Here is a 21,282-nt window from a genome sequence, read left to right as displayed (position 1 = left end):
TTTCTCTAAATTGAATAGTTAATTAGGGGAAAAATCATGAAATATCAATAGGAAATCAGTTCCTGACTGAGAGTTCAGTCGAAGCCAAGAGCTAGACAAAATCTCTAAGCATTTGGCTTATTATTAAATGTGTGTGTGTGTGTGTGTGTGTGTGTGTGTGTGTGTTATATGTGTGAGTGATGTATGTCCATGCAGTATATTATGCATATGAGAGCAGACATGCATACTCAGTGTGGAGGCCCAAGGAGGACGTTAGTGTCTTGCCCTCATTCTCTACCTTATTCCCTCAAGACAGGGTCTCTCACTGAACCTTTAGGTAGCCTGGCAGCCATCAGGCAAGAAACCCCAGCAACACTGTGTCCATTTTTTACCAGTCTGGGGTTGGAGATGCTTACCTGGCCAAACTCAATGGTGTGTGCTGTGTTTTGAACTCACATCCCCATGTAGATGCACAGTAGCCCTGTTAGCATTGAGTGGTCTATGTTCTTTCATTCTTATGAGCTCTAGCTAAGTCAAGATTGATCATAGTATCCTCAACACAAAGCACCTTGCCTGGCACAAGGTAAGTGCTCAGTGTATGTACAATAGATGATGGCCATAAGCTTCATTATCTTAATCCTAATTTTTCAAACTTCATATTATAGAGGCATTGAGGAAACTGAAGGGGACCAGTCTAAGGGGTACTTGTGTAAGTGATAAATGAGGAAGATGCAGACATTTGGCTTTTTCCACTCGTATTTGCCTATCAGACACCAAATATTTATTATATACTTTGCCAGTGTAGTTTTTATGAATGCATTATTATGCATTTAATTTGCATATTAAATTTATTATTCATTTTTCTTCACATTTTGGAGAATTGGGATCTATGAATATTTTTATATCTTTTTGGTTTCCAGTTTATTTTATGGCAGTAGCTATTCATCTGTATAATCTGGATACATTCATATCAGGAGCTTGGTTCTAACAATGATTTGGTTCATTCAGCTTTATTAATCCCCAAGTATAAGATCACACTATGTGTGTCTTTATTGGATATCAGAGTAGGTCCAAGCTATTTTGATGTTAGCCTTATATAGAGTTTTTTTTCCTATGGTTATTGTTTACTGTGCATGGTGTCAATGATGGTGCTAATAGTGTCATTTTTTTTGCCTCGTTTTCTTCCTATTCTCTATCTCCTATTCCCCCTTTTCTTTGCAAAGTAACAGATTTCCACTTTATATTGGAAATAAAATGAAGACACCATGTTAGGGAGTGTTGCACATCCACTGTGAGTCTAGAGCCCCATGAAACATTTCACTAAAGGGGAACTGAAGCATAGTTCTATAGCTTACTACACAGAAGGAGACTGAATGCAATGTACTGAGGGGCAAGGATAGAAGCAGGCATTAACTTACCCTGCAATCTAATCCAAAATTTTCTTGGAGACAGAAGTCTAGATTCTAAGTCTTAGGCTGAAAGGTCATTCCAGATCTCAAATGTAGATGTGAGGTCAATGCTCAGAAGTCACTTTCAAGTTATTTCATAAAATTTGATTTTGGTAAGATGCTAGTTTTTTGTTGTTGTTGTTGTTGTTTTATTTTGGTTTGTTTATTTACAGACAGTTCCAGCAGACTTATGAAGATACTTTCAAAGAAACTTTGCATTCATTTACATAATACATTCTTCTTCTTGCTGATGTGTGTGTCTATGTACACACATGCTACACACATATCCTCTTAGTGCACTCATTATAGATATGTATTTCTTCAAGAAAACTACCTTTCTATATTTGTGCAGGCTTTGCTGGTCACAAGCAGCTTGTAGATAGTTTATTTCAATTGATCTTCAGGAAGAGCTGGCAACATAATCTTTCTATTTCCTTTTAAAAGAAGAGGCCGAAGTGCCAAATGGTAGTGTCATGTTCTCCAAGTGACTAACTTACTGCCTAATACTGGCAATGAGCCTTTAATCCAAATCTTTTGGTTTCAAATTGAGATCTTTGTACCTGGCACACTACTCTCAGATCCATGTATGGAATAAAAATCAACAGATTTAAAAGGAAACATCATGTACCTAATTGAGATTTGGGAAAACATTTCTGATCTCCTAGGTACATAGTTGCCTGTGGTCCAGTTTATGTAAGAAGTCACCTCAGTCCTGGCCCCCCTGCTGCCTTCTCCCAGCTTCTCCAGCTCTGCTGGGATGGCACAGCTAAGCTGGGAGCTGCAGGGAGGATGCCCAGCAAGACTTCTCTGCACAAGTGGCTAATGATCTGGAAAAGCTCCTAAGCCCAGAAACCCCCAAGAGGCCTTTTTCACTAAGAACAAATAGCAATGAAAGTGAATGTGAGCCAACCTGTGGTGCACAGCACTCGGTGGGAAATGAGATTGCCTCTGCTGGACACCTTTGTATTTTTCTTGTTCTCTCCCTTTTTGCCTGGCTACCAGTCTCAAAACAGCAATAGCATCCCTCTGTACTCCATTGGACATCCCCTTAAACAAAGTCCGGAGTCCAATCCAGTTCTGTCGATGGCCAAATCCAGGGATGAAGCTGAGTTAACAGCTATCTAGCTTCACTGAGAACTAACTTGGCAGATGCCGATGCTTGACTGTAAATATTCATGCAGAGACAGCCAAAATGAGGCATCCAGGGTGAATTTATAGATGCAATAGACCAGAGGAACAGACCATTTATCACATTTCAGCTCTGCTCCCTTTTATTCTCAAGGAGTCTCTTTGAATATCATAAATTGTAGAGAAACAATATTATACAAGACAAACTTAATAAATACTCAATTTCCCCACATCTGACCCAAGAGAGATTACCAAAACTTTTTTTTTTTTTTTGAGGGCACAGTTTGGGGAAGGAATGCTGCCACTGTGGCACAGGATCTATCCCCACAGTGTTCCTTTGTCTTGCCTACCTCAGCTTATGCACATATCTGCATTCTAAGTCAGGAAGGAAGTTGGTGGATAAGGTTATGGATTCTTGTCAAAAAGAACAGATGTCCTGACACATAAATTTTCACTATTCCTGAAAGGCTCATAATTAAAAAATGAATCCAAGAGGATTTACTATAAATTACACACAGGGAGAAAGAAATTAATATGATGTCTTTTGGACACCAGCATTAAGTACATAGAGAGAAGCTAATTGCTGCCCAGTTCTCTCCGACCTTCTGTTTTACAGGCAGTGAAAGGAGGCTGTCAAAAGCTACCCAGGAGGAATAGCAACACATCATGGTAATCCTCTCTGTGATCCTGTGAAGGTGAGCATAACATGACACAGCTCCAGAAAGCCTAGATGAGGACAAGAGGCAGATGTCACCCACAAGGAACACCAGCTGCTCTTCAAATACTGAGCTGATTAACTCAACAATAGATTTCACTGGAGGGAAACTTATATTTGAAGCAATTATTTGTAAAAATCCCTCAGCCCCGAGACATCTCCCCTCCAAAGACTCTCATTTTATGCACATGAACTTCAACAGAAATCTTTTTGCCTTTATCAGACACATTCCATTCATGGTTCCATTAATGTCATCAGCAACAACTGACAGAAAATACTGGACCATAGAAGTCTGAATCCCAAACAAAGAATCTTAGCTAATCTGAAATAAATGAATCCTAAGTTATTTTGATATCTTGGCCTTTTCTGTTTTTTTTAAAGGATTCAAGCTTGTTATGTTTAATATTGCTTGCCAAAGGCCACTTAAGACCCAAGAGCAAGAAGACCTGAGGTTTTAAAAAAAAGCATCAAAAAGATAGGATGGGGAATCTCACTTCCTTGGTCAGAACAACTGATAATCTAAATAAATTATAAAATGGAAAACAAACAAACAAAATCATGCCCAGTGCATCTATACAATTAATCCATTTAATCCATTCTCTCTCTCTCTCTCTCTCTCTCTCTCTCTCTCTCTCTCTCTCTCTCTCTCTCTTCTTTCCCCCTTTGCTCTAATTAAATGCCTTTACTTTCCCCAAGGTTTCTCTACAAAATACCTGAGTTTGATCCCCAGCACCCACATAAAAAGCCTGGGACATAGTAGTTTGATCCCCAGCACCCACATAAAAGCCTGGGACATAGTATATGTTTGCAATCTCAGCATTAGGAACTGTTGTCCAGCCACCCAGTCTAGCTGGATTGGCAAGTTCTAGGTTGAGTATTCTAGGTTTGAGATTCTGTCTCAAAAAGTAAGGTGGAAAGCTATTGAGAAAAGAACTTGATACTGATCTCTGGCTCCCACATATATATGCACAAATGTGCATGCATACACATATAGATATACAGACAAACATATATAATACTGAAATAAAAGTACTTTAAATGAATTAGTAAATGGATCAAGGACTTCCAGTAGATTAGAAGTTTAAGAAGGGAACTATTCTCTTAAAAAGATTTTAATGAGCGGAGATTTCAGGGAAACACAGGAAAAGGGAAAACTCATGTGAGTCTAGAACTTAGTATATAGCTGGAAAACACGCAGTGTGCATCCACAAAGCCCATGTCTGCACCTGGGGTAGACATGACTAGTTGAAGCCAGAGTTCCTTCATTAGGAGTTCATCCATTGCTCTCAAATCTTTCCAGTGTAAAGGTAACAGTGAGAGACGAATAGGCACAGAGAGCTGGCAAACAAGATGAAGTTTATTTGCTCTGTGGGCTGTCCTAGAGTGATTGCTTACTACTGGGTCGGAGTCACTGATATTCTCAAAGAACTTGCTCTCTTCCTTCTGATAAGCTAAACTAGGGGTAAAAACAAATTCCAATGACAGTATTAATAAAAAATACCTTTAAGATTCCTAAGAATTATTTTCAATTCCAATTTACAAGATGCAATCTTTCTACTTCTGTCTATATTCTGTCTCTCATTGTTGCTCCATTTCCTTTTCTTACACAGACAACATACAGATGCTGCATTCACTGGATAATATCAATCTATACTTTGTTGTGCACCTAATTTAATTAGCCTGACTCCCACTATAAGTAACAATGATTAATATACGGAGTAAAAGAATGATACTCCAGTTCCATGCAATCCCAGTGGGAGCACATCTGTAGCAGATGCTTGGCCCTTGTCTCATGTCACTGCACTTTATCCCACTGCTCTAGAATGACATTTTCCCCCAGACTTCTTGTATTGGAAGGTTAATATACAATGAAACAGTGTAGGAAGGAAGAGACTTTCAGAAGGTAGATTGATAGTATTTTTTAGAGAAACATGAAGAGTGTGTTCCTTCTCTTATTGCAATGAGAAGGCACATCCCTACTCTCTACATGACAGGGTATACAAAGTACAATATTGGGAGCTCAACTACCTAGACCTGATCAGCCAGCATCTGAATCTTATACTTTCCCAGTCTTCTATGAGAAATCATGAGAAGTAAACCCCTGTGATTTATAAATTGGTCAATCTCAAGTGTTTTATTACAATAGCACAAACTAAACACGCACAGGTGCCTTGCGTCTTGTCTTTATGTCTGCCATAGCTTTGTTTTCACAGTGAATTATTCAGTCAACCAGTGGGCTAATACACTGAACATGCAACTCTGAAGTACAAATGCCTAAAAATTATTTGTTGTTGTTTGTTTTGATTTAATGTTCAACAATCTTAGCCATTAGAGAATTTTGAATTACAAGTGTTTTGAGATTCTATCACACACAACCCCCCGAAAGGTGGCTACAATTAAGAAAAACAAAAACTCTCATGTTCTCATCTCCATCCATCCCCAGTCTACCTACAAGAATAGATCTCTTCTATTTCTCCTTCCCTGAGAGATCAATGAGTCCCCTCTTGGGCCTCTTTGCTACTAATCCTCTCTGGGTCTCTAGATTGTAGCATTGTTATCCTGTTTGTCTTCCTGGGTATGGGTTACCTCACTCTGGACAATTGTTTTCTAGTTCCATCTATTTGCCTTCAAATTTCATGATGCCTGTTTTTAACAGCTAAGTAATGCTCCATTGTATAAATGTACCATGTTTTCTTTATCCATTCTTCAGTTGAGGGACATCTAGGTTGTTTTCAGGTTCTGGCTATTATGAATAAAGCTGCTATAAACATAGTTGAGCAAGTGTCCATGTGGTATTATTGAGCATCCTTTGGGTATATGCCCAACAGTGTTATAGCTGGGTTTTGAGGTAGACTGATTCCCAGTTTTCTGAGAAATTGCCTGGCTTTTAGGAACCTATTACTCACACTGAGTTGCCTAGCCCAGTCTTAATACAAAGCTACCTCAACTTGATATGCCATGCTTTGTTGATTCCCATGGAAGACCTGCCCCCTTCTGAACAGAAACAAAGGATGAGTGGATGGGGTGATGAGTAGAAGGGAGGTCAGGGAGGGAATGGGAGGAGAGGAGGGAGGGGAAACTGAAGTCAGGATGTAAAGTAAATGAATAAATTTAATTAAAAAATAAAAACAAATGATGGGATAGCTGTGGGAAGAAGTACTGTCACACTGCTGGTGAGAATGTTAACAAGTATAGGCACTGTGGAGGTCAATGTGGAATTGCCTCAAAACATTTAAAATAGTCTTGGGGAAGTAGAGCACTTAGCTAGCATGTGTGAAGGCCCTCAGGATTACTGATAAATAAATGAAAATATAATTATCACATGATCTAGTTATACCATTCCTGAGCAGATACTTGAAAGACTATATCAATATGCCAGAGAAATACTTGAATATCCAGGTTTATTGCAGTCCTATTCACAAAAACTAAGTAACAGGAAGATTGTATGTCTGTCAGCAGAAGAATTGGGTAAACAACATGTGGTACATGTATACACTGGGATTTCAGTCAGCTGTTAAAAAACTGAAATCATGACATTTGCCAGAAAATTTTTCTAACTGGAGACAATTATGCTAAGAAATTTATTGGACTCGGAAAGAAAGCATGTTTTCTCTCATATGCAGACTCCAGATTTAAAGTAAGTGTGTGTGTGTGTGTGTGTGTGTGTGTGTGTGTGTGTGTGTGTGTGAGAGAGAGAGAGAGAGAGAGAGAGAGAGAGAGAGAGAGAGAGAGAGAGAGAGAGAGAGACTTAAGTAGAAAGGGGACTGTGATGTGAAAGGAATGGAAAAAAAATCTTCATTTTTAAACAGATGTATTTTTTCCTGTTTGTAATGTTTATCTGTCTACTCATGTTCATGTGGTTGCTTGCCAAGGGCAAAGGAGGGTTCAGTCCTCTGGAGCTGGAATTACAGTTGGTTGTAGGCTAGCCAAAATGGGTAATAGGAACTGAACTTGGTTCCTCCAGAAGAGCAACAAGAGTTCGTACTGCCGAGTCACCTCTCCTTGCCCTGAGAAAAGTATCTTAAGGAATTGGAGAGGGCTGTGGAAGAGGAACATTAGGAGAAGCACAGAATGATGACATACATGTAAGAAAACACCAAGGTGAAACTCCTCTACTTTGTATGACAACTTAAAATACAGAAATCAAATAAATTAATTGTTTAAAAAGACCCAGTGTAGAATGAAATCTTTGGCCCCCTGTCCAATCCTTTTTGCTTTCTACAATGACTCCTGAGTGCTTTTCTTTTGGAATAATGTTGTTAATACAGTGAAACAAACCATTCAGCAAATGAAACCATCTTTTACAAGACTGGAAATGTCTCAGGAAGAAACCTAACCAATATTTATTGTTTTGCTTTCTTGATGCCTCTACTGAACTGCCCAAAATGAGAGGCTAGATTGTGCAACAATCTTTAGATTTTTTTCTACTTTGATTCTTTTATTCAGATTGTGTTAAGGGATGCAGAAAAAGCTAGACTCATAGATTAAAGACGGTTTCAAATGACAGGAGCAATGAAGGGACCCGTGCTTATTAAAATGTCATGGGCAGGGCAGGTTTACTTACTTCAGAACAGTATGGATCTTTTCACATTGCAGTAGGAAATAAATGACTCCTTTATATAATTTCATACCCTAAGTTTGGAAAGAAACATCTTTTGCGATGTTTCAGTGTTTTGTTAACAGCAGCCTCCCTGATTTAATCCAAGGTGATGCTACATATTCTGATGGAAATTTTCTAGTGATTTCTTTTTAACTTTTATAAAGAATATGATATATAATATCAAAACTAAAGTACATGATTATACAGATAACATCCAATTACAAATACAAGCAAATGTGTATGACTTGATCACCAAAGCATGGTTAGAGATGCTTTTCAAACTCACCAAAGAATTACAGAATTTAATAAAGGCATAGTGTTCTAGTTCCTCTGAGAAGTTCTCAGTATCTACAAATGATTTGTATGAAACTCTGCCACATTCCAAGCAAACTGCCAAAGAGTGAGACAAACTCCTCTTTCTTAAGAGTGAAGACACCAAACATGAATGTTTAGAAATGGATACACTGACCTGACAGCATATTATCTGATGGCAAAAAAATGTTTATGACCAGGCCAAATCATATTTTTTAGGAAGTCACAGTGAACAAAAAAAGAGAGAAAGAGAGAGAATAAATCACCATGAAAATGTAACTGAGCTGGTAATAATAGCCTAGTTATAGCTGCCATGAAATAGTCATTAAGTTATATGCAGCATAAATCTCTCAGAGTTTTGTAAATGATGGTGGCTCTTAGAGGCTAAATAAAGATAAACTGTAGTGACTATGGCTTCCTCTCTCTTTGCTCCTTGGCATGGGCTTTTATAATGTTTAAGCTCCAGCTCCTAGCACCATATGGTTCCTGAAGCATCTGAGAGAGAATTAAAAATCTGCAACTCGATTCCACATTTACTTATGACTCGCGCTTTTTGGAGCCCAAGGAGAGCCTTGTACTTCTAGCTGGTGCCACTTCCAGACAACACTGGCAGAAAATTGCTGTGGCTGAGCCTGCTACTGCGGTGGACCCAACTTGCCAGCTCCAACTCTGGAGCTCAGCAGAGAAAGTCGACATTCTGCTTTCTGGATCTGCAGATTAGCAAAAGGTTTGATTCAAAGATTCCCAGCCAAAGTCTCCGTCCTCCTTTGTGGAGATTGCTACTAATCCCAGATGATCTTTTTTCTTAACTGCTTTCCCCCCTCTGCTATTTAAACTGAATCCTTTCTGCTCCAAATTAAATCCATTCTTTCTAGCCCTGTCATTGCTAACTAATGAGAACAATTCCTCTCTTTGCTCTTGGTGGCAACACGTGGGGTACTTACGGATGAGAATCATATCTTCCTTTAGCCTACTTTCTTAACTGTACACTGCACAGGTGATAAAATGGGTTAATTGTTGCTATAAAAATATTTTCTATCCTCATAAGGAAGTCATTTTTCCCTCCAAATCATTTTTATTTCTTTGTTTTGCATACTACTCTTACGATCTGCAGAGCCGGGGAGTAAAAATTCCACCCTCGCGTAAACACAAGATCTAAAGGAGAATGTTAAATATGCAATATACATGCATAACTCAACTTGGTCACTGGACAGTTTCCTTTGTGCTGCGTTCACTCTGCTACTGGAGCCTGGGCTTTCATCACATATTCCTTTCATTCCTGTGATCACATTTGCAGCCAAGTTTTATGAATGAATTCTTATTGGAACAGACTCACCACATCTTAAAAATACACTGTCTATAGTGAAACCAATAGACTGTATAACCTGCAAAGTCCATAATGCTGATATACTGGCCCTTTAGAAAAAGTTTTCCAACCTCAAGCTTAGGCTGTTACTAATATTCCTCTTGACTTTGCTTCTTGCAACATCTCAGTTGGACCATAACAGATAAATCTCTTGTCCACACCCAGTAGTCATCTAAGAGATTCACTTCAGGACCAAAGCAAACAGAAACAGGAGTCTAGATGGCACTCTTTTCTTTCTTGTCACTGAGGCATATGAGTGTGACAGTTTGGACAACTGAAGGCAGTGTTTAAAAGTATATGCACCTCTGGCACACTTATGTAGAACATTCTCCTGTGCTTATCTAACTGACACCTCAGACCACCAGGAAGACAATGGAATCCAGGCCAAGGCTGGGAAGGTACTCACGATGTGAAGCTGGAGGAAGTCACCAAGTCCTGGGGCACTGTCAATTCGTACTAAGATGCCATCCTTCACAGTGGTGCTGAAGCCCACAGCCAGGCGGTCAGAGCGTGTGCTAGGTCGGTCGTTCGCTGGCCAGGTGTAGAGGATGAGGCCACCACTCTTCCCAAAGATGTATGTGGCACCAGCTATAAAGGAAAAGAGAAAGAGCACATCAGGGCCACTGTATTAGGTATCGGCTGCTCCAGCACACTGTTGAGACTGCAGGAGACAGGTTTGGGAGAGAACTTTCTCCTACTGGACAGTATTTAGTTTCTAAAAGGGATGACTTCCAAAACCTCAGAAGGTATCTGTCTCCACAAATTAAAGATGCTAGCAATGGGAATAAATACCAAAACAGATGTTACAGAGAGACACTCAGTACCTTCAGTTCCTGATGTATAACAGTGGAGTGTGGGTGATACAGTGGGTTATGAACTTCATTACATGTTAACAAACAACTTTACCTCTTCTGCAGCAGCAGAATACACCTACTGTTCGGCTAGGACAGGCACGAGATAGAAACATTGTCCCTGCTTCTGGCTATCAGAATATTCTCATTAGTACAGTCAGGAGTCTTTCCAGGGGTGCTGCCATCACAATGTCTGCAAAGAAGCCCAAAGGTACTATTGTTTTCCCAATTCACAGAAAGGAAGTGTGGCCTGGTGACAGGAAGCTATCCAGGTGAAGCAATTTTTCTATGAAATGCCTAGAAACAGTAGTGTTTTACCTTTCAGAATTTTTGGATTTGGGAATCTCACATATAGAAAATTGAGATATCCTGTGTCTGGAGCTCAAGTGTAAACATCAGATTTGTTTATGTTTCTTATAGTTTATGTGCCAGGGGTGCAGATAACTTTATAAAGCGGATCTTATAGTGTCTGTGTCTTGACTCGTATGACCTGTCACATGATGTCAAATGTGATTTTTCCCAAATGTGGCACCTTGCTAATGTTCAAACACTTCTGTATATTTCAAATGTGGGGTTTCTCGAGTAGAAACGATCTAGCTGGATGACTTAAAGTATGTATGTATTTCCTTGTTATATTGCTATAAACATGCTGACAGAAATTATTTCTGGAGTCTTCTAAGAATAAGTATCTTTGCCAGGCGGTGGCGGCACACACCTTTAATCCCAGCACTCGGGAGGCAAGAGGCAGGCAGATCTCTGTGAGTTCGAGGCCAGCCTGGGCTACAGAGCGAGATCCAAGAAAGGCGCCAAGCTACACAGAGAAACCCTGTCTCGAAAAACTGGAAAAAAAAAAAAAAGAAGAAGTATCTTCTCCTTCAATATTTATCTGATAGCATTTATCTGATATTGGCATAATAGGTCTCATGTCTTTTTAGAAATTAAAATCCAGAAAGGAGATGTAGGAGATATAGAAAACCATCTCAAGATAATGCCATTTTGACATGAAAAGTGATCTGTGCAACTAGGTTTATCTAGGCTGTTACTGTTTATTTGTATTTTTTTTTTACTATTATCAGTATGAATCTTGGGATTACCAAGAATATATTAATTGAAGTTTCTTACAAAACCATCAGGGAGAAAACAAAGAAAATATTCTGTGATGGTTGGTCCTATTTGTCAACTTGATGGGCTCTATGAATTACCTATGAGTAGAACTTTCTGGGCATGCCCATGAGAGACTGTCTAGACTGGATTCACTGAAGCATGGAGACACACCCTGAAGGCAGGTGGGTGGGGTTGTGGGCCATACTAGAGTGAACAGCAGCGGAGCACCTGTGGTGATCTCACCCGCTTCCTGACTGCTGATACACTAAGACTGGCTGGCTGCAGCCTTTGTGACCATCATTTCACGGCCTGATGAACTAGTTCCTAGACCTGTGGGCCTGAACAAACCATTTCTCTGCTAAGTTGGTTTTAGCAGGACATTTGATCCCAGAAAGGTGGCAAGTAACTAAAATATATTTGCATTTTAAAATATTTCCAAGTTTAAGAAACAAGTATCTGATTCTAAATTGGGGAAGAACACTTAAATTTGGTAGCCAAAATATACTATGACACTGTAGCCTCAGGGATTTTATGCCAGTTACCAGTAGTGAGTAGTTTCATATGATACACTTTTCAACATCCAAAGATCAATTGGTATTAGATTTTCCTGTGGGTGTCCCAGTGAACTTGTTATGATGCTTATAATTAGTTTTGTAAACACCAGACAACCAGTCATTTTGTTTTGTTTTGTTTTGTTTTGTTTTGTTTTGTTTTTTGAGACAGGGTTTCTCTGTGTAGCTTTGTGCGTTTGCTGGAACTCGCTTTGTAGATCAAGCTGGCCTCGAACTCACAGCGATCTGCCTGCCTCTGCCTCTGGAGTGCTGGGATTAAAGGCGTGCGCCACCACCACCCTGCAGACAACCAGTCATTCTATCTTTAGCATTTACTAAAAAACTCAATCTCCAATCCATATCGATTATCACAGTTAACTTACAGAAAATATTGGAATAAATTGCATTGGTTGTACAATCCATAAACTACATAGCTTGCTGAGAAATAATAGGCTCATTTGGGCTAGAATTGGGAGTTTGTGTCATATGCCACCCTTGTAGGAGCACTAAGCCGTCTGAGATGTGTGAAAACCCACTCTGCTTTGGGAAAGGTCACCTATGCAGCTTGTTTCAGTTAGCTCCACTTGTGTATCACAAGCAACACAGAATTTTTGTCCCTTTATGAGTTTCTCAATCCTGAGGGGAGTCTCCAGCAAGCCCTCCAGAATCATCTAGAGAAACTGGGACTATGGTATGCAAAGTTTATGTTAATTCCATATGCAAAACAATGTTTGCTCCCTACTACCCACAAACACCCTCAGAGCTGCTTAAAATTAGAAATCTTGGTAAAAAAAACAATTTATGCTTGATATCTCTCCATCTGTAAAATGTTTAAACGAGTCCTTTTCTGAAGATGATCACAAATGTCACCATTGCTCCCTTCATTCTTTATTTGGAAAACTGAAGGTTATTCAGTGATTAATGTATAAAATCACCAAAAAAAAATGCAAATCAGCCAGTGACATTTCATGCCGATTTATAAAATCTTACCCAGCTCTGTCCTACATTCACAGTGGATTTGCCACAGAGGTTCATTCCTACTCTACCAGTGAAGAATTTTATCAGCACAAAAATAATGTTAAACATGCAGAGCAAGGCACACAAGGCTTTATTGTTTGCAAAGCCTTCTCTGCATCTTTAGGTGGGGCACAGCAATGGCAGGGCCCACTTCATTCATTAACAGTTTTATGGATGTGCAAACAGAGGCTCAAATGTCTCTCTTAAATCAGGGGCATCCAGTCTTAACTGCCCCAAGAGCCCTTTTAATCACATACCAGTATAATTACAGAACATGATTGGACCATGGAGCAAAGTTTTCCATACTCAGCCTTACAAACTTCATGTCTTCGAAGACTGAAATAGAAGATAAGCAAAGCCACTGCCCCAATGCTGGCATGCTTCCAAATAGCATTCTGGTTTTCAGCAAGCAGATAACTTCACAAACTCCCTTTACTTCTCTGTTTACCCACTGCTCTGTCCAATAATTCTCCGTGCTCCACATAGAGAAGCTGTTAGAGAATAATACACAACCTCTTACATATTGTGTTTAGAAGTCACATTAGTGCTACTTTTTCAATCAACAGAGAAGAAAACTTCATTATAACATTAGCAGATAGGTTAAATTGATAGAACATCTAATTTTACAAGCTATTCTTTATTTTCTAGTTCTGGATTTACAGCAGCATAATCTTAGATGATCCTAACTTGATAGATGAAAAGGCATAAAAGATATAACATGCCCAGTGTTTGGTTTATTCTACAAGGCACAAAGACTGTAGAAACCTGTTCTGGGATTGGGTTTACTTGCAAAGATGACCAAACTTCATGAATAGTCCCACAGCGTAACAATACTGTTAGATGAAGTTAATTAATTGCCATAATTTTCTATACTGACAGTGCCATTTTTCCAGCTTTCATGTTTTTGGTATCTTGAATGGTTTTTAGAAACAAATACAAACTTTTTGTTCAATTTAAACAAAAAGTGTCTAGAGCTCCAAAGGGGATATAATTACATTGCTTTAGAATTTCAAATGAAAAAATAATTTTGCTACAATTACAAATTACAAATCAATGTTTGGAGAATATCCAGGCAACCCTAAGGACCCTGCTCAAATCCATTAAGGGTCTTCACTTCTGAGCCCCATGAGACCATAGTTTGTGTTGTCTGCCCTGAGCATGTATTTCTGATGGATGAGTTCTGACTGCACTCAGTATGGTGGTGCCAAGATCAGGCTACATTTGTGAATATTGAGAACAATATAAATTAAATTCACTCGAGTAAAACAATGGAAAACAAATACTAACTGAATTATAAATGGCTATGTCTGCCTTTGGGTCATTTCTTTAAAACCACAGCATGGATAAAGGAGCAGTGTGAGGTTGCTCTGCTGAGTCTCAACCAAGACAGTATTTTAGGAATGAAATCTTGCATGGTTACCACCAACTGAAATTAAGTGGGTATGTGCCTGGTCTTCTGATCTGTCACTGTTTCACCCACAATCCACAAATAACGGACTTAGGGTACTGGTTCAAACTGACTAGCCATATACTGAAATGGAAGTGATGATACATTTAGAATTGGAATTGAGCAGGCAAAGCTGTGAGATGGGGAAGGGGCTCCAACAGGACACAACATAATAGAATCAGGAAGAAGTTCTAGAAAGCAGTTGGATGTAGACATGTAATATAGTGGTTAAGTAGATGATTTAGAAATTTCCAAAGAGAAGATAGCTAGAAGATATTTTTTTCTAGTTCACAAATCTTTCCAATATTGTGAAAACATTGGTGGATTTCTTTTTCTTATTTTACCAGAATTTGATTGTTGATGACAACTCAAATTTCCCTTGTTTGGACCATTTAGACAATAATTATGGCTATTGCTTTAACTTAGCCATTCCAAGGCCATGCTTTTATACTGATCTTTCTGTCTCTAGGCCCTCATCCAATTCATCTATTACTTTTTTTGGATGATTACCAAGAAAGTAGTAGTATGGATTTGCTTAAGAGTCACTTTGTGTGTGTGTGTGTGTGTGTGTGTGTGTGTGTGTGTGTGTGTATTTATATGCATATCTGTATGTAGGAAAATTGAGACAGAAAATACAATTGACTGTGATTCATTTATTATTTTGTTCATCAAAAAATTATAGACAACATGGCTTTGAAAAGCCTTCAAATACTATGCTAATTGAATGTTTATATTGTTTTATATTTTAAAGACAAACCAGATTTCTTGGAAATAGTTTTTATTGTTGTTGAAATGGAAATGCTTTTGGGAAGTGCTATCGAGGGGAAGCCTGTGAGTGCTAAATTTAGCAAGAGCTAGATAAATTTCTGGAAGACAAGTATAGCATTAGATTAACAAATTAGTATAGTAAGTGTAATGTAGTAGAATATTATTTTAAGGTGTGTTACTTTTGTTTATGTTGCATTTGTTTAACTCTGTGAAGCTGTGTCACTATGCCTGTATAAAACACCTAATGGGCTAATAAAGAACTGAACAGCCAATAGCAAGGCAGGAGAAAGGATAGGTGGGGCTGGCAGGGAGAGAGAATAGATAGAGGGAGAAATCAAAGAAAAGGAGGAGATGGTGGAATAAAGCTAGCAGCCAGAGAAGGAGGAGGACTTCAGGGGTCAGCCATCCAGCTACACAGTAGGCCACGGAGTGAGAGTAAGAATCAAAAAGTTAAGAGAACGGGAAAAGCCCAAGGCAAAAGGTAGACGGGATAAATTTTAGTTAAGGAAAGCTGGCAAGAAACTAAGCCGAGCTAAGGCTGGGCATTGATAATTAAGAATAAGCCTCCATGTGTGATTTATTTGGGAACTAGGTGGCAGGCCCTCCACAGAAGAGCCAAAGAACAAACAACAACAGTGTAAACTTGCATACCATATGGTATGCAAAGTTGGGTAAGAAATAGGATTCCACTGCTATTCTGGCCTCTTTGAACACTGAGAACATAGGCTAGAGTCCTATATGAGAGTGACGTGACACCCCTCTTCTCTATGGCTTCCCTGTTTCTCTTTGATCAGCCCTCCATCAAGCACAGTGTGGAGACACAGTTGCGATCTTTATCACAAAAACTGGCAATTCCTATTGGAAAGTAAATGGACTATGAATGACATAAAATATATTCTACCAGTAGAATTGGTTATTGCTATTACAACTATCTTTTATTCATATCAAATAGAGCTAATAAAAATAAAATAGAAAGACTTGTGGCTTACAGCTGATCTAAACCTCTTCCAGATAATGAAAGCACAAAGCCAGGGGGTGTCTCACAGTTAATTTATACCTGAATGCAATAATTTCTCAATTATTTTCAGAGTGATCTATCCTTTCCTCTTAACATCCTTCCTTATTTCTGTGTCTTTGGGGTGAGGTACCACGCTCACTCATTCCTAGTGGTAGGAACGTACATATCTGCGACACTGTGTGTTTTCAAACTGCCTTCCGTGGGAGTGTTTCTTTGATTCGCCTTAGCTCAGCACTCACTGGAGTTTTAATGGAAATTTTTTTTTTGTTGTTACTGTTTTAATTTTTTAAAGAAATGACGAAAACTCAGAGATTCGACAGCACGATGTGGTGCTACGTGGTAGAAAGAGAATACAGTCACATTCTTGCCGATCTTCAACCTCACCTCCTGTCCCTGTGCACTCATGGGATCACGTGCCCCAAGGGAATCCCAAGAAACCAACTGCTACTACATAAAGAGGAGGGAAGGATGAGTGACAGATGGAAATCTGCAAGCAAGACCTCAACATCACAAAGGCAATCACCAGGGAAGCACAGGGTAACTGATGCAGATGTTACCAACAGCCCTCCAATGAATTTATTAGAAGGGTAGCTTACTGATTGATCTATTTTTCCCACTAGGAAAATTGAAAAAAAAAAAACCACCAAAAACAATGATTAAGTGACCTTAGATAAAGTAAAAAGAAAGCATTTAACCTTAAAAGAGAAAATTCACCCTTTTTTTTAAATATCACCTCCCTTTGGCAAAGAAATGTCTATTTGCTGCTTATTAAATTGAGAAACTGAAAGCAATACCTAGGGAGTGAAATATGGCCTCAGGGAGAGCCAAGCTTTATTTCTTAAGCAATGCTTGGGCAGATGTGGGTTCATCCAGATAGGGCAAAATCTCTTTCTCTTTCTCTTTCTTGAAAGAAGAGCAACAAAAATTAAATTGAAATTAATCCTTCAAACAATTCAATATTCTAAGGTTCCAGGAACAAGAGCTTCTATGTGAATGCTTCTATGAACAGCACCAATGCTGATTTAGTATAGTGTTGAATCTGTTCAGCAACTGGGAGTTCAGACTTGCCTAATGAGGCCCTTGGGTATTATATCCAATGTCACAGAACACCTTGTGGCAGGAAGATACAAAACTAACAAATTAAGGAAGTGCTTTTCTATGAAGGTCTACCATTACTTAGTTACAGTAGTAAATAAAATCAAAGAGGACCATTCTTCCTGGGGATTAGTTAACTGCTAAACCTGTCTCTGCAAATATTCTCGGAGCTGGTGACAGGAAAGTTGAGGATTTCCCAAGGAGAAATGAAGAAGTCTCTCACTTCTTCTAAATAACATAGCTATTTCTGTGTTACTATTTGTCTACCCTTACTTCCCCCAAGTCTGAGTAATATAAAAAGGTGCACAGTTTCAGCAGGCCCTCAGAAACACAAGCAAACCCCACCCTTTCTAAGTGTCAGGGATAACGGTGTTTCCAGAAACACAGCACTTTGCAAATGTCATATCAGACAAGCAAAAAAGACAGGTATCTTTCTCATAGAACTCCAGGGTACCTCTGCCAAGGATAAAGGAGATGCCTGGTGATATTTAAATTGATCTGGAAACAAAGCATTTGGAGGCACTCTCAAATTCTTCTTAGTGGAACCAGCTTTTCCTAAGCCCCCCAGTTTGTCTTATGGGACAACTCTTTTTTTCCTGTAAACTCTTTGGCAGTACTTAACAACACTAATCACAATACTAATGTTCACAGTGGGATTAATGTTAAATCAGCGCCATGAATGAATGACTCCCAGCACACAATATAGTATTCTAAACTGTAGAGAGGAGAAATGACTGCTGTAGTCATTTACTAGTGTGACACTGGGAGGTATCACAGCTGGCATGGGTAACTTGGACATCCGAAATGTATTTTCTCTCCTTTTTTGAGACCAGAAGCCTGTCTCCGTGGCTTGTCGACAGTCATTTGCAGCCTGGCTGTTTGCATGGGCTAACACATGAGTGACACCAGATGGGCACTGTACCATTTGTCCAAATCTCTTGTTGTGAAGATACTAGACATATAGGATTAGGAGTTACTCTTGTAAACCCAGTTTAATCCATTTACATATTCAAAGACTCTATCTCTAAACACAGTCTACAGATTTTTTGCTATCTGTGGGGTTTCTTGGACCAGTCACCATGGATACCAAAAGATATCTTGGCATGAATTTGTGAAAACACAATTCAGTTCCTAACAGTTACTGCCTCCATTTTAATGATGAGACAAGTCAAATGGTAATATGCCCAGGAGTAATCATACCTCACTCATAAAATTGTCAATTCTGCAGGTCAGCCTCCATTACTAAGTTTATACTAGAGATTATCCCACAGCCAACATAATTTAACTTTCATAACCATATCGGTTTCTTCTTACATAGGAAAACAAAGTAAGTCCTAGGAAATTGCACAGACTGTGAGTTTAATAAAATAAATATTACGTTTTATTGTCAAACAAAATGAAAATCCAGGGCCCTTCTGTACTATGAGTTTCTGGGGGACGGGGCTATTTAATTTATCTCTTGGTCAACAACTGTGAGTGCTTGGAAAATAAATGTTGCTGAATTAATCAATGAATCCTGGCCCACCTCTGTACGTTATCTTTACATCGCCATTCAGGCATGGAGAAGAACTGCAGATAAAGCAAGAAGAAGACACAACCCATTCATCCAGCTCAGCTATTTGTCACTTCACCTCAACGTGGAAATATTTTATAAATACTCATCAATTAGGGTTCATAACAGTGCACATGATTGAGCAGCACACAGCTTTCAGTTTATAAGAGAAAACTACCCACACACATATTTGAATGATTTTTCTTCAGTGAATTTTTGGCAGGCTCACATAAGAAAATCACACCCATTTTGTGTCAGATTGTTTTCTGTTATCCCTTAGTTCCTAAATCACATGACAAACTGTTTTCATTGGAAAAAATCCCTAATAAAAATCTAGCTCAGATTTAACTTCATAGGGGCATGTAGGGGAGAGCAGTAGGATCTTCATTTTATTTCATAGAGCATTAGCTAACAGCAAAGACTATATGTACATATCTGTTAGGAAAATACAAATGAATGAGACGAAAAGCAAAAATGATCATCTGGTAATTACTCATCAGCCTTTTCTGTTGCGTTATTTTAATATTTTTCAAAACACGTGGCTTCTGATAGCGTTTCTAGGGCTCTGGTTAGAATAAAGGAGAAGATCAAATTGTCTTATTTGCCTCCATTTATTCTTTCATGTGATGGCTTTGAAATACCTTTCCTGGGAGCAATCAAGGGGTTTCTATCAGCTGACTATTCTCTGGAAGGGAAATACAGATGAAAAGCAACAGCTTTGGTTTAAATGCCTGATTTATATGGACTTCACACTTTCTAGAGCCAGGGGCTATGCAAAGATGATTTTGGTGTTTCTGTGGCTCTAATTTATAAAACATGATTTTCATGAAAAGGTTGTCTAACATTTTTGAAGGATAATGACTCTGATTTGTATAAGATACATACTTCAGCTGTAGAACTCACTTCAGAGTTAGGAAGGAGGAAGGTATGTGAACTATTATAGCTCATGCTCCTTACCACATAATAGTCATTTAGCTTCACTGTCTCAGTTTCTACATGATTAAAATGATGATAAGGTCTCATGAGGTTCCTGCCTTGGCTTAGGAGATACTGGCAATTGATGGAGGCTGTGGAAGGGACAGCCATTTTTCTTTGGGGGTATGGCCATGGGTAGTTTTCTCATGAATCAATGGGTGATCCCACATCCATGCACATTTAGGCAACATTAATTGGATGCAGTATGTATTAGAAAAAAATATAAGACTATTTGGACAAGAAGTTGGGGTAGGAACTTATTAGGGCAGGTCCAGGTGGAGTTAGAGGAGAAATGAGAAACAGATATAATCATAATATATTGTGTACAGGTATGAAATAATTTTTCTACCTAATATTCTTAAAGAGTTATAATACAGATTTCAGTAGAACACAGAGAAGAACATGGAGAAGGCTGGGTCTGCAAAGTGCTTACTGTGAAAATATAAGGACCTGAGTTCAGATTGCGAGAACCCTTACAAAAGCTAGGTATGGTGATACCCAACTCTAAACCCTAGGGAAACAGAGATGATGATACTGAGGCTTGTTGGCTAGCTAGTCCAGTCCAATTAATGAGCTTCAGGGTCAATGGGGACCCCATCTCTCCAAGATAAAAAGCGATAGAGAAAGATGCCCAGTATTCACTTCTGACTTCCACATAAACATACACACTTCTACTCATATATGTGTACATCTACGGGAACACACACAATGTATTATACACATATATGCACACACAGTCAACAAAAATGAAATAATTTAATATTGTCATTCTATCAGGTACGACTCAAAGTGAACCGACACTCCTCTTATTGTATATAACCTGACCATCTTTTTTAATCTAGGAACAAGAAGTCCCTTTATATGTAAGTTATTGTTTTTCTCAAAACCAATGTGAATCGAATGAACATTATCAGCCTTAAAATACTGTACTCTACACATATCAGGACCAAAGGTCCTTATTGAAACTTTTAAAATTTTCTTGTAGTGATAGACAAGAATTCCTGATAACTGTTACAGATTCCTCTCAGAGGTAGAGGAAGGACAGGTTCTGGTGAAATGAATTGATTAGGAATGACTACATTGACAGCTCAGGAGTGCCGCCCAAGAGAAGAAAATGCTCATTACATTTTGTTTGTTTGCTTGTTAAGCCAGAATCACATGTATGCCAGGCTAGCCTTCAATTCACTATGCAGCCCAGGCTAGCTTCAATTCTTGATCTTCCTTTCCTCTACTTACAAAGCACTGAGATTAACGTGTGTGTGTGTGTCACCATATAAGCTTCAGTATTTCATATTGGGACACTTGGTGTTCTGGTTGTGTTATTTCAATAAATGTTTATGGATTTTATAGTTAGGG

At 38.8% G+C, this 21,282-nt stretch overlaps 1 protein-coding gene across 16 annotated transcripts in view; it reads right to left on the bottom strand.

The window, feature by feature from the left end:
- The window catches only part of Nrxn3 (neurexin 3), a 1,488,381-nt gene that overhangs the window by 358,501 nt on the left and 1,108,598 nt on the right, over positions 1 to 21,282 (bottom strand). For all 16 annotated transcript variants that reach the window (XM_059279967.1, XM_059279968.1, XM_059279961.1 and 13 more), the window contains one exon: positions 9,955 to 10,136. In XM_059279967.1, the coding sequence (XP_059135950.1) occupies positions 9,955 to 10,136 (182 nt within the window). The remainder of the gene's footprint in view (positions 1 to 9,954; positions 10,137 to 21,282) is intronic.

This window comes from Peromyscus eremicus, chromosome 14 (genome assembly GCF_949786415.1).
Source record: "Peromyscus eremicus chromosome 14, PerEre_H2_v1, whole genome shotgun sequence".
Taxonomy (NCBI): Eukaryota; Metazoa; Chordata; class Mammalia; order Rodentia; family Cricetidae; genus Peromyscus; species Peromyscus eremicus.
This window is presented reverse-complemented; position numbering and strand designations above follow the sequence as displayed.